Source organism: Magnolia sinica, chromosome 18, assembly GCF_029962835.1.
Source record: "Magnolia sinica isolate HGM2019 chromosome 18, MsV1, whole genome shotgun sequence".
NCBI classification, from domain to species: Eukaryota; Viridiplantae; Streptophyta; class Magnoliopsida; order Magnoliales; family Magnoliaceae; genus Magnolia; species Magnolia sinica.
In genome coordinates, this window is record NC_080590.1 from 5,207,718 (window position 1) to 5,220,704 (window position 12,987).

General features: G+C 41.5%; 1 protein-coding gene across 3 annotated transcripts; it reads right to left on the reverse strand.

Annotated features, from left to right (window-relative positions):
• Window positions 1–615: 615 nt before the first annotated feature.
• On the reverse strand, window positions 616–7,148 carry LOC131233174 (ubiquitin carboxyl-terminal hydrolase 21-like). 3 transcript variants are annotated; one of them, XM_058229789.1, is made up of 8 exons: window positions 6,918–7,148; window positions 6,716–6,836; window positions 4,803–4,913; window positions 3,729–3,901; window positions 3,166–3,507; window positions 2,936–3,052; window positions 2,287–2,572; window positions 616–1,085 (listed from the first exon to the last, which is right to left on the reverse strand). In XM_058229789.1, exons 1-8 carry the CDS (start codon window positions 6,984–6,986, stop codon window positions 808–810), a joined length of 1,497 nt encoding a protein of 498 aa, XP_058085772.1. In that variant the 5' UTR covers window positions 6,987–7,148; the 3' UTR covers window positions 616–807. The 3 variants fall into 3 exon arrangements, with proteins under 3 accessions (XP_058085772.1, XP_058085771.1, XP_058085773.1); XM_058229788.1 differs by having other exon boundaries at window positions 2,936–3,058; XM_058229790.1 differs by lacking the exon at window positions 2,936–3,052.
• Window positions 7,149–12,987: the final 5,839 nt, after the last annotated feature.

The following is a 12,987-nucleotide window of genomic DNA, read 5'->3' on the forward strand; positions in this document are numbered from 1 at the left end:
TCCATTTGCATATAAGAAATTTAAATTTTTTTAGGACGCAAATCTGATCTCATTTGCTCACAGATCTACAGTGCATGGGTTGGAGAATGTGTAGCATAGGAGAATGGAAAGTAGAGTTTACACATGTTATCCATCTTAAATAGAAGCACCAGTGCCATGGGAATTTAGCTCCTACCCTCTGAACCAAAGCCTCACAGCCCCAGTAGCTAAGATCGCCAGGGGCCATTCCCTCTGCCAGGGTGACTGAGTAGGACGACAATGGGCCAGATTCAGACCTGGTCAGGGTCGCCAAACCCCACACTAAGAATGCCTCAGCATTCATTTATTCAGTGCGGAACTCAGGCCTGGGTCTTGGAATTAAAATGTCGTCAATCATAGCTGGTGAGACTGATTGGGACTAAAAGCCAGTCCTGCCTGTGGCCCAGAATATGGAGAGAGCTGGGCGCAGTGGTAGCATGCCAACCCTCTCTAGGAATTTGACCTGTGCACTCCTCTCAACACAAGCCACCTAGAAATGACGACAAGGAAAGTGCAGCATATGAACTGTTGCAATGTGATTCAAGCCGAGGAAAAAAAGGAAATAAAAGTTCTATTTATGAAGACAACGCACAATAATTGCCCTTCCAAAAGGATATTATTGAAATTCAATTTTTCTTTGCCAATGCCAATCTAATTTTTGCACAAAGGAAAATAATTAATTTGGGACACCGATCTAATTTACATTGAATGGGAAAAAAAAAAATTGCAACCATCTCATCCATGTGAGAGAGAAATAAAAATGTGGCCTCTCCATCTCCAAATGCTCTACTAGGCATCAGACATTTTCTGCCTCTTTAAACTTCCATCAATGCACTCCAATGAGGGTGCCATGCAGCCCATTATCTGGGAGATACGTGAATCAGGCATGCTTCCCCTCAGCAGTCTAAGAACTGCCTTGCTTACCATTCCATTGTCGTGGCTGGATTTCTTTAAGCCTTCTTCGCCTGCCATTTCCAATTGGTCGATTCCATCCTCGTCACTGGATTTCTTTAAGCTTTCTTTGCCCACCGATCTCAATTGGTCACATGGGATTTGATCATTTACATCTGGCAATTGCATCACATGATACACCAAGTTCTCAAGGCAACAAATTTAAAAAAAATTTAAAAAAGGAAATAAAGGAATGGAAAGAAACGAGAAATTTAAAAAATAAAAAATTTTAAAATTTTTAAAAAAGGATGCTAATGGAATTCTAGAACCCATACTAGTTTCAACTCATCACAACCAAGGCACACCCTGGATGGTAAATAACATGGTCTAGTTCAGCAAAAGGTTAGGTTACACTATCATGTGTTCCCCTCCAGATCTGAATTTTGGCAGCTCATCCACAATACATGCCACAGGCAAGGAACCAATCCATGCCTTCCAAGTTTGTATAAAGCTTAGCCTGAAAATCACACCATCGAATGTTCTTAACCATCCATTTTCACATGCTCACTTTGGATCGCCGCCCATTTCCTCTCTAACTGCTTATTCCATAACTGGCATTGGACAGTTGAGATCATCTGATAAGTGATTTTCGGTGTGTGATCTGTCCACAGTGGACACTCTATTTGTACTGTCTAAGATTAACATACAGGTACGCCAAAAGCATGCAATGGACACGAGTAACTACAATTTAGTAAATTTGTAGCAAATGCACCCCATAGATATCCACTACCAAGGAGCAGGCTATCTGCAGCCACACATCTGCAAGTAACAAACACAAGCTCCCTACAGGTGCAATATGGTCAACATGTTCAAGGCCATACTGCTCATTGGGCAGCTTCACGAGAATATTGTTTTAACCAAAAATCTGGTTCGTCCACTCATTAGGTGGGCCAGGCATGAATGAGCAAATCATTGGCCTTTTTTTTTTAAAAGAAATAACCAAAATACAATATTTAAGGTGCATGTGGCCCACCTAATAAGTGGGCAGCCTTATAGGCTCAAGACATGCATACAAGTACCCTGCCCATTGAACTCCCCAGATCCCATACACGTGCCATGCACCAACTGCTTGAGTTTTGAGCATGCAGATGCTCGGCAGCAAATAGCATTCCTCACTCTACAAATGATACTGAGGTAGAATCCCTTGTCCTTCAAACTGCAGGTTTGTCTTAGGAGTATGTTATTTTGTTTGGCTGGCCCTAAGAATCAACTTAGGGGGCATCTTGTCAATGTTCATGTCATTATTAAGACGATATCAAGGCATCTAAGATAAAGATGATAGTAAATCACTGATCATACTATGTGATGGGATCCTACCAGAATTCTCTTCAGGGAGTATGCGAGCGCTTGAAGAACTGGAGGGCTGTGTAGAAGGGGCATCCGTGACCTCATCGAACTCACGATGAGATGCACTGCAATCAACCATTCCTGCGAGAGCCACCAAATCACCTATCCCCGAATCTGGGGAAGTAGATAAACTGTCTGAATCGTTGAGCATCTGTTGTGCCTCCATCAAGCTCGAAAACCAGGGGGATCCTTGCCTTTTGTAGAAGAGAATGTAGGCCTCCTGATGAAGCACATCCTCTTCACTAACCCTGGTCACCTTCAACACAGAAAAGCCAAGAGTCAAAACATTAAGCTAACGTCTTGGATTAACCCCAAACCAACTTTCGGCCATTCCGCCTGCACCATTTCCCTAGATTATTCTAAACGTGCCTTAATATAAGCTTTTTTTTTAAATCCTCGACTTCATTACCACATTTGATTTTCTTGATAGCAAACAGTCGTCATAGATTGGATCTTTCACTACCATCTGCTGGTTGCATTCAATAGGATGCTATAGTCAGCACAATTTTTTTTCCGTTGGTGCAGAGTTCATTGGCTCTAAATTCCTACCCTGAATGACAATTTTGGAAGAGAGAAAAACCAAATTACTCAATATGGAATTTTGATTCAAAAGTGTTACCTCAGAGTCATCCAACTGGTACCATGAGTGTGGGGAGGAACAAATGAAGCAAAAGTAATGCCCAGAATAAGATGAAATCCCACTATGCACCAGCACAGCATATAGTTCGTATTTTGACTTCCCCTAATATCCAAAAAATTACGAAAGAAGTCAAAAATAAATAAATCAGTCAAATGAAAACCAGACAGACAGTTGTTAATTCAATGGTTGAGGCGGAAGTTTCAACTCACATTGTCATCGTCATTTGAGCTGCTAACGAAAGGTTGCAAATCCAATTCCAAAGGGTAACCCACAAACTCCCAAATCTTCTGAATGTAGTAACCGTTGCTTTTAAATCGTTTGAGGTGTAGTGTCACAACTTCGGGGACCTTGTCCAGCTTAAGCTGTTTCTCTAATGATACTTCCTCTCTACAGCTTTCACAGGTGAAGATCGTCTCTGTATCTTCAATTTTTTCTACCTGTGTGAATGATTCTAGAGCAGTCAAGACAGAGTCGGTATCTTCGATCTCCAAGCTCAGATCGATTAGAGGCTCAAAGTTGTCTGAACAATGGCCACAATTGCAACATCGAAGCTGATATTCAAAAGAAAATTAGAAAGAAAAAATAAATAGTTAGTTTGCAATCTCACACCTTGAATAATGGTCGTATCTGATTTGTATAGGAATTATATATATATATATATATATATATATATATATATATATATATATATATATATATATATATATATATATATATATATATATATATATATATATAAGGATAAAGAAGGATTATCTATTACAGCTTATACCTGGCTTCGGAGACGGCCTCCAAAAATCTGGTTTATGAAGCTGTCATCCTGCAAAGATGAGGACTCATCTTGTGGTTTCAAGTCCACGCAGCAACTGTGGAGCCTGTCCAGCATGCACTGGAAGAATTCATGAGCATCTTCCTGCCGGTATCTCTGTAAAGAAGATGATAGATCTGGAAACCACTAGGTCAAGAATCAACTCATTTCTTTAAAGTCCTAACGACCAAAATGGTCAAGGTATTGCATGATACCAAACCAAACAAAATGGCTTGTTTAATTCTTGCCAGAGAATACAGACAGGGCCCACCTTTCAGTGATCCAGAAGTTTCCTCTGGCACCTTCCATAGTGGATGGACCATGGACCCAAAATTTTCCTACATTTGATAATCTTTATTCAATTCATACCCTCCAGGTAGATTGTTTAGCAAGCAGTCCACATTCAATGAGAAAATTTCCACCATTGTATGGGTAAGATTTTCCACTTTGAGATGTTTTGGGGGAAGCATCCTACCAGATAAGGAGAACGGACCACATAAAGATGGCTAACTTTGTGTTTATTGGCCAAACTAAAATAATTTATTTTTATCGAGCAATTCATATTTCCTCTAAAGCATCAATACAATCCAAACTATTTAAAGAGCGTAAACTAGCACATACTCTAGTAAAATGAAAAACTGCAAAATTCACTTCATGTTCTTAAACATAAGAGATTGTTTAAATCAAGCTATAAGAATGCTTCTTGGATTACAGCTGCAAAATTGGCTTCAAATCAGTTTTAAAATAATCAGATATAGTTTAATTGAAGCTTTAGAATAAGATTGAAATTCAACTTGCGACAAGTTCTAAAATCACAAGATTGAGTTTAGATAAATTATTAGTACAGGTGTACCTTACCTAAATCAGAGGCGAGAGAGAGAGAGAGAGAGAGAGAGAGAGAGAGAGAGAAGAAGAAGAAGAAGAAGAAGAAGAATAGCAAGATTCTTGAACTCGGCCATTAGATTATAAAATGCAAACCAAACAAAAGCTCAAATGAAGGGGAAAAAAAAAAAGAAATAAATTTGATGGGGAGGATACAGTTCAAATTCTCAACCAGTTTCCAGGGAATGATGGTTTGTCCTGATGAAGCCAAAGAGAGATCAATGTGCTCTCGCAAAGCACACAGAACACAGAAACCTCCATCATTACCTGCAATATACCCCAATCCCCACATAAACAGTTAGAATCTCAACTCAAGCAACAAAAAGGAATTATATGATTTTGACCCAAGGATATCTGCCATGCCCTCTAGCCCTTAATTTTTAACTAGTGAGGGTGACTGTGGTTTTGTGATCCAGACAGTTGATCTAGTCAGCCCCATGGTTGATGATCATAAAAAATCTACACAATCGGACAATCCAAGCCCATCTATTGTTGCCCTAAAAATAGAAAGTTAAGTGTCTGATCAAGAGTCAAATTTTGAGCCACAGGTACACTTGTACAAGCTAAGAACCTCAGGATACTGTGCATACCAACGGAATTATAGGTTCCAAGGGTATGGCGTGTTCAAAGCACGTTGTGTGAGGAGGGGATAGAAAGAGAGAGAAATGGAAGTAAGAAGAGAGACGGAGAGAAAGGTGAGGTCTACACTGAGGTGCATGCTACACACGGAGGGCCGATTACTGAGTCAATGGGACCTCAAAACTCAAATTGCAAATAAATAGATGAGTACACCCACAAGAATATTTGAGGGAGAAATACTCTATTGATATCAAACATCTTAAAATACTGAAGGAAAAACTCAGACTGGAAAATTTTGGAATGCTTACCTCCTACTCCACCCCTTTTTATATATCCTAAATGAATCTTTAATGAGAATCTCCCGAATTACGAGATTAATTTCAGATCAATCCAATCTACCTAAGATGATAAAAGCTCAATGGTAGAAAAATCAAATTTACAAAATAATCCTCAAAATCCTCAATCACAAATTTAAATTAGCCTCACATTATCCATCACATCCTCCCACATCTCTCACAAATAGTAAATTGTATCTCTTGATATTTAACTGCAAACTTTATAAATAAACAGTACAAAATCAGCACATGCTTGGCTCCTATGGTGAGTTGTGGACATGCATTGGTGGGGAGGGGGTGGGCGACTTATCTTTACTGTTTCCAGTGATGTGGCACACTCAAGTCCCCGATCCACCTAATTTTCGAGCCAATGTCCTAACCTGAGTCGACACAACATACGTATGAAGAGAGGAGGAGAAGTACCCTACGGTGCATTTGTCATGCAATCTTCCTAATTAGATGTTGTGGGTGGGCTTCACAAAGAGAAGAGAGGTCGATGTGGGCTACACATATTAAAGAAGTGAAAGGAAGCAAGTGCAATTATGCCATCCTTTGTGCCATAAATTTCAATGGTTCCTTGCCAAGCAACTACATTTTTATGACGAATTGACCCTCTTAACCAATGTTGTGAAGACCAATTGCATGGGTAAAAGTGTCCAAAACTATTGGCACTAGGGATGTTAGTGGATGGGCAGAATTTTGCACTTGTGGATAAGGCTGGCAATGGGCCAGGCCTGGGGCCGGCAAAAATGAAAAGTTGGAACAAGGCTGGCCTGAAGGCCCAACGTGACCAATTCAAAGTTTAGGCGCGGTCCCAACCATTGCCAGGCATACTCGTGTATGCATGGTTTGGTGATCCAAACCTTTGTTCCAATGGTCCCATCCAATAAAGAGGGAAATCTCCCAAGCTGATCGGATGTATCACAGAGATATGCTTAAGAGAAAATGCAGAAAGTCTCCACATTCCATAAAGAGAAGGCCACATGTCTTCATAATCTCATTCCCAACCTTAAACAAGCCATACGCACTCTGGCGGGTGGGATCCTACTATTACTCTGCAAAAACTACCATCAAGTACCAAATTACTCCACGATGATGGAAACCCTAACCCTAAAACCTAAATCAACGATTTTAAAAGAAGAATTGGGATCTTACCCTGACACGGGAACTCGTGATCAAAAGACCGGAGGCTCTGCACGAGCTGGACTGTATGCGTAAAGCACTGGAGAACCGCGTTGAGAAAGCACGTGTTGCCTATGTTCGCGAGACCTGCTGCCTGCTCATAAATTCCAAAATATATATATTAAAAAAAAAAACCGTTAAAAGGATTTCAAAAAGCTAAGAGAGATGGATTTACCACGAGAAAGGGTTTGATTTCTGTGAAGAAAGGAGAAGATGGATTGTCTAGGGCTTCTATGAAGACCATTGATAGTGAGGGTTATAAGCTGTTAGGATTTCTGTTTCGGGAAAAAGAGAAAGGAGTTTATCAAAATCTTCTGAGAAAGAAGATGGCTTTCTCGGGCTTTTGAAGGAGAGGTGGAGGGAAGTAGGAAAAACCCCTCTACCGCGCCTTTCACCGTTTCCCTCTATATTTATACTTACAATTGAGACGTGGTTGCGTATTCTGTTTATGGTTGACACGCAGGCGCTTTGAAATTTACCAGTATCCTACTTTCTTAAAAACCTTCTAATTTGTGGGACCCATTCATGTACTAAAATCATAACCCTTGCGATCATACTATTCTTCAACCCATTCTTACCGCATTTAGGATCCTCGGAAATTTAGGATTTTTACTACATTTAGGACCCTCGGAAATTTAGGAACCTAGGGTTACTTTCGGTAATTGAGCGGCCACTTGGGTGTAACTTTGGTGAGATCCACCCCGTCTTTCAGATAGGATGCCTCATTTTCACACTAGAATTCAAAAATCATGATGATCCAAAATTAAGAAGGCCAATGGGATGCCCACCGTTAGATTTGGACAGGGACTACCGTGGTGTTTATATACATCCAATCTATTCACCTTATGGACCTCATCAGAATGAAAGGCTTGCCCAAAAACCGTACAGTTCCAAAATTCAAGTGGGACATACCAAATGGATCATCAAAATAAGAAATGATTTTATGCGTTGGACCACCTCAGTGTTGAATACGCGTGATTTTTTATTTTTATTTTTTCAGCAGGGCAAAACAAGGGGCGGTGTACGTGATGGACGGGGTGGATTTCATGCACGTTGAGCAATTTCCCCAACATAAAGAGGGTGACCCCAATAGCTGCCTAGGCGTACTCTTACTCGGAACGAGTGACAGCAGCACGTGCAGAGAACAAGCAGTTTGCAAAGGGCGGGAGAGGGCCCTGAGGAGCGGTTGGAACTCGGGAAGCGGAGTTACTTGATACTCTATCGGGGTGACTGTTGATAACAGGGCATTCTATGATTGAACACGTGGCACGAACTAGCTCATTCAAACCATTTAAATGCTAGGAAGTATATTAGATTGATCATCTTCCAAAATTAAAATTGATTTAGTGATCCGTTTCTATGATTAATAAGCATTATTTTTCCTGAAACTAGACCGTCGGCTGATTTTCTCTTGAACTTACATTTATTAAATATCCACCTCTCAGCAGGTTACAAAAGCAAAATTAATACGTGCACGCTTTGTCAGTGCCTCCCGTAACCGTGTGGAAGCTACGTTTTGCAACGATTATGTGGGGGCCCAACATAATGTATATGCTTTAACCACACTGTCCGTCCATCCGCTTTAGCTAGCTCATTTTAGGGCATTAGCTCAAAATTAAAGCATAACCAAAGCTCAAGTGAACTACACCAAGGGAATAATGACATCGACTGTTGAAACCTTCCTAGAACCCACGATGATATTTATTTGTCGGAAGAAAAACAAAAATATCGGCTTATCCGAAACGTTTCTAATGGCAGGTGATCAATCTCCACTGTTTCTTCTTGGTGTGGTCCACTTTAGCTTTGGAGATGCTTCAATCTTGAGCTCACGTCCTAATAAAAATGGATGGACATCACGGTGGCCCCTCAGTCCTCACACCACGTAGCTGCGTGCCGTTGAGCGATGCGGATTGTGAAATTTCCCGAAAAGGAGCCCACTTATTTTGAGCTCCCAAGAATAAGCCCCAGCTGTTCGGCCCCATTTCTCAGGTCGAAAATGCTCCTGCTTTTTCAGCATTTTGGTATGTGGGAGCATTGGCTACCTTTGGCTACCGATTATAACCGTAGCCATAGCCGTGGCTATAGCCATACCCAAAACCCACTAAATCCAAAAAGGTGGACAGCGAGTTGGGGTCAACTGGCGGGTCACTGTCCCACTGACCCGGTCGACCCCAACTTACAATTCCACATTTGTACTTTTTTTCTTTTTTCCTTTTTATAAGAAGAACTTTTTCTCTCCAACATTTTTCTCTAAAACATATTTATATAAATATGTATATATAAGCATATAAAAAAAAAAATTCTCTCTTTTTATTCATTTCCTTCTTTATTCATTTATAATAAACATATCTCTTAAACCAGAATGAGTTACTTGACGTACCATATAGGATTTTGGGGCAGGAGATGCTACTTTAGCTAACCAACCTACTTATTTTCCAAGATTATATCAGGTCGATGGTCGAAAATTCATTTCATTCACTTTGCGGTCAATTTCATTCATTTCATTTCATGGTCAATTTCGTGCATTTCACGGTCAATTCTCTTCACTTTCACGGTCAATTCACTTCACTTCACAATCAATTCCATTCATTTCATGGTCAATTTGCTTCACTTCACAATCAATTCCATGCATTTCACGGTCAATTCCCTTCACTTCACGATCAATTCGCTTCACTTCACGGTCATTTCCATGCCACGGTCATTCTCGGCGATTTTGCATTGATTCACGGTCATTTCCACACATTTCACGGTCAATTCCCTTCACTTCACAGTCATTTCCACGCATTTTACGGTCAATTCGCTTCACTTCAAGGTCATTTCCATGCATTTCACGGTCATTTCCAGCGATATCGTGTTGATTCACGGTCATTTTCACGCATTTCACTGTCAATTCCCTTCACTTCACGGTCATTTCCATGCATTTCATGGTCAATTCGCTTCGCTTCACGGTCATTTTCATGCATTTCATGGTCATTCCCGGCAATTTCGCGTTGATTCACGGTCATTTCCACGCAATTCACGGTCAATTCCCTTCACTTCACGGTCATTTCCATGCATTTCACGGTGAAGTGAAGGGAATTGATCGTGAAATGCGTGGAAATGACCACGAATCAACACGGAATCGCCAGGAATGATGGTGAAATGCATGGAAATGACCGTGAAGTGAAGCGAATTGACCGTGAAATTCGTGGAAATGACCGTGAAGTGAAGGGAATTGACTGTGAAGTGCGTGAAAATGACTATGAATCAACACGGAATCGCCAGGAATGACCGTGAAATGTATGGAAATGACCGTGAAATGAAGCGAATTGACCGTGAAATGCATGGAAATGACCGTGAAGTGAAGGGAATTGACCGTGAAATGCGTGGAAATGACCGTGAATCAACATGGAATCGCCGAGAATGACCGTGAAATGCATGGAAATGACTGTGAAGTGAAGCGAATTGACCGTGAAATGCGTGGAAATGACCGTGAAGTGAAGGGAATTGACCGTGAAATGCGTGGAAATGACCGTGAAGTGAAGGGAATTGACCATGAAATGCGTGGAAATGACCGTGAATCAACACGGGATCGCTGGGAATGATCGTGAAATGCATGAAAATGACCGTGAAGTGAAGCGAATTGACCGTGAAACACGTGGAAATGACCATGAAGTGAAGGGAATTGACCATGAAATGTGTGGAAATGACCGTGAATCAACACGAAATCACTAGGAATGACCGTGAAATGCATGGAAATGACAGTGAAATGAAGCGAATTGACCGTGAAATGCGTGGAAATGACCGTGAAGTGAAGGGAATTGACCGTGAAATGCGTCGAAATGACCGTGAATCAACACGGAATTGCCAGGAATGACCATGAAATGGATGGAAATGACCGTGAAGAGAAGCAAATTGACCGTGAAGTGAAAGGAATTGACCGTGAAATGCATGGAATTGATCGTGAAGTGAAGGGAATTGACCGAGAAATGCATGGAAATGACCGTGAATCAACACGGAATCGTCGGGAATGACCGTGAAATGCAGGGAAATGGGCGTGAAGTGAAGTGAATTGACCGTGAAATGCACGGAAATGACCATGAAGTGAAGGAAAATGGCCGTGAAATGCGTGGAAATGACCGTAAATCAAAACGAAATCGCCGGGATTGACCGTGAAATGCATGGAAATGACTGTGAAGTAAAGCGAATTGACCGTGAAATGTGTGGAAATGACCATGAAGTGAAGGGAAATGATCGTGAAATGCTTAGAAATGACCGCGAATCAACACGGAATCGCCGGGAATGACCGTGAAATGCAAGGAAATGACCGTGAAGTGAAGCGAAATGACCGTGAAATGCGTGGAAATGACCATGAAGTGAAGGGAATTGACCGTGGAATGCATGGAAATGATCGTGAATCAACATGGAATCACCGGGAATGACCGTGAAATGCATGGAAATGACCGTGAAATGATGCGAATTGACCATGAAATGCGTGGAAATGAGCGTGAAGTGAAGGGAAATGACCGTGAAATGCGTGGAAATGACCGTGAATCAACACGAAATTGTCGGGAATGACCATGAAATGCATGGAAATGACCGTGAAGTGAAGCGAAGCGAATTGCCGTGAAATGCATGGAAATGATCGTGAAGTGAAGGGAATTGACCGGGAAATGCATGGAAATGACCATGAATCAACACGGAATCGCCGGGAATGACTATGAAATGCATGGAAATGTTCATGAAGTGAAGCGAATTAACCATGAACTGCGTGGAAATGACCGTGAGTGAAGCGAATTGACCGTGAAATGCATGGAAATGACCGTGAATCAAAATGGAATCACCGAATTGACCAAGAAGTGAAGTGACTTGACCGTGAAATGCATGGAGATGATTGTGAAGTGAAGGGATTTGACCGTGAAATGCATAGAAATGACCGTAAATGACCGTGAAGTGAAGCGAATTGATTGTGAAATGAGTGGAAGTGACCGTGAAGTGAAGGGCATTGACCATGAAATGTGTGGACATGAACGTGAATCAACACGGAATCGCCAGGAATGACGGTGAAATGCATGGAAATGACTATAAAATGAAGCGAATTGGCCGTGAAATGCATGGAAATGACAGTGAAGTGAAGGGAATTGACCATGAAATGCGTGGAAATGACCGTGAATCAACACAGAATCGCCAGGAATGACCATGAAATGCATGGAAATGACCGTGAAGTGAAACGAATTGACCGTGAAATACGTGGAAATGACCGTGAAGTGAAGGGAATTGACTGTGAAATGCGTGGAAATGACCGTGAATTGACCGTGAAATACGTGGAAATGACCGTGAAGTGAAGGGAATTGACTGTGAAATGCGTGGAAATGACCGTGAATCAACATGGAATAGCCGGGAATGATCGTGAAATGCATGGAAATGATCGTGAAGTGAAGCGAACTGACCGTGAAATGCGTGGACATGACCATGAAGTGAAGGGAATTGACTGTGAAATGCATGGAAATGATCGTGAATCAACACGGAATTGCCAGGAATAACCGTGAAATGCATGGAAATGACCGTGAAATGAAGCGAATTGACCGTGAAATGCGTGGAAATGACCGTAAAGTGAAGGGAAATGACCGTGAAATGCGTGGAAATGACCGTGAATCAACACGGAATCGCGCAGGAATGACCATGAAATGCATAGAAATGACCGTGAAGTGAAGCGAATTGACCATAAAGTGAAGGGAATTGACCGTGAAATGCGTGGAAATGACCGTGAATCAAAACGAAATCGTCGGGATTGACCATGAAATGCATAGAAATGACCGTGAAGTGAAGCGAATTGACTGTGAAATGTGTGGAAATGACCGTGAAGTGCTTGGAAATGACCACGAATCAACATAGAATCGCCGGGAATGATCGTGAAATGCTTGGAAATGACCGTGAAGTGAAGCGAATTAACCGTGAAATGTGTGGAAATGACCATGAAGTGAAGGGAAATGACCGTGAAATGCGTGAAATTGACCGTGAATCAACATGAAATCACCGAGAATGACCGTGAAATGGATGGAAATGACCGTGAAATGAAGCGAATTGACCATGAAATGCGTGGAAATGACCATGAAGTGAAGGGAATTGACCGTGAAATGTGTGGAAATGATCGTGAATCAACACGGAATCGCCAGGAACGACCGTAAAATGCATGGAAATGACCATGAAGTGAAGCGAGTTGGCTGTGAAATGCGTGGAAATGACTATGAAGTGAAGGGAATTGA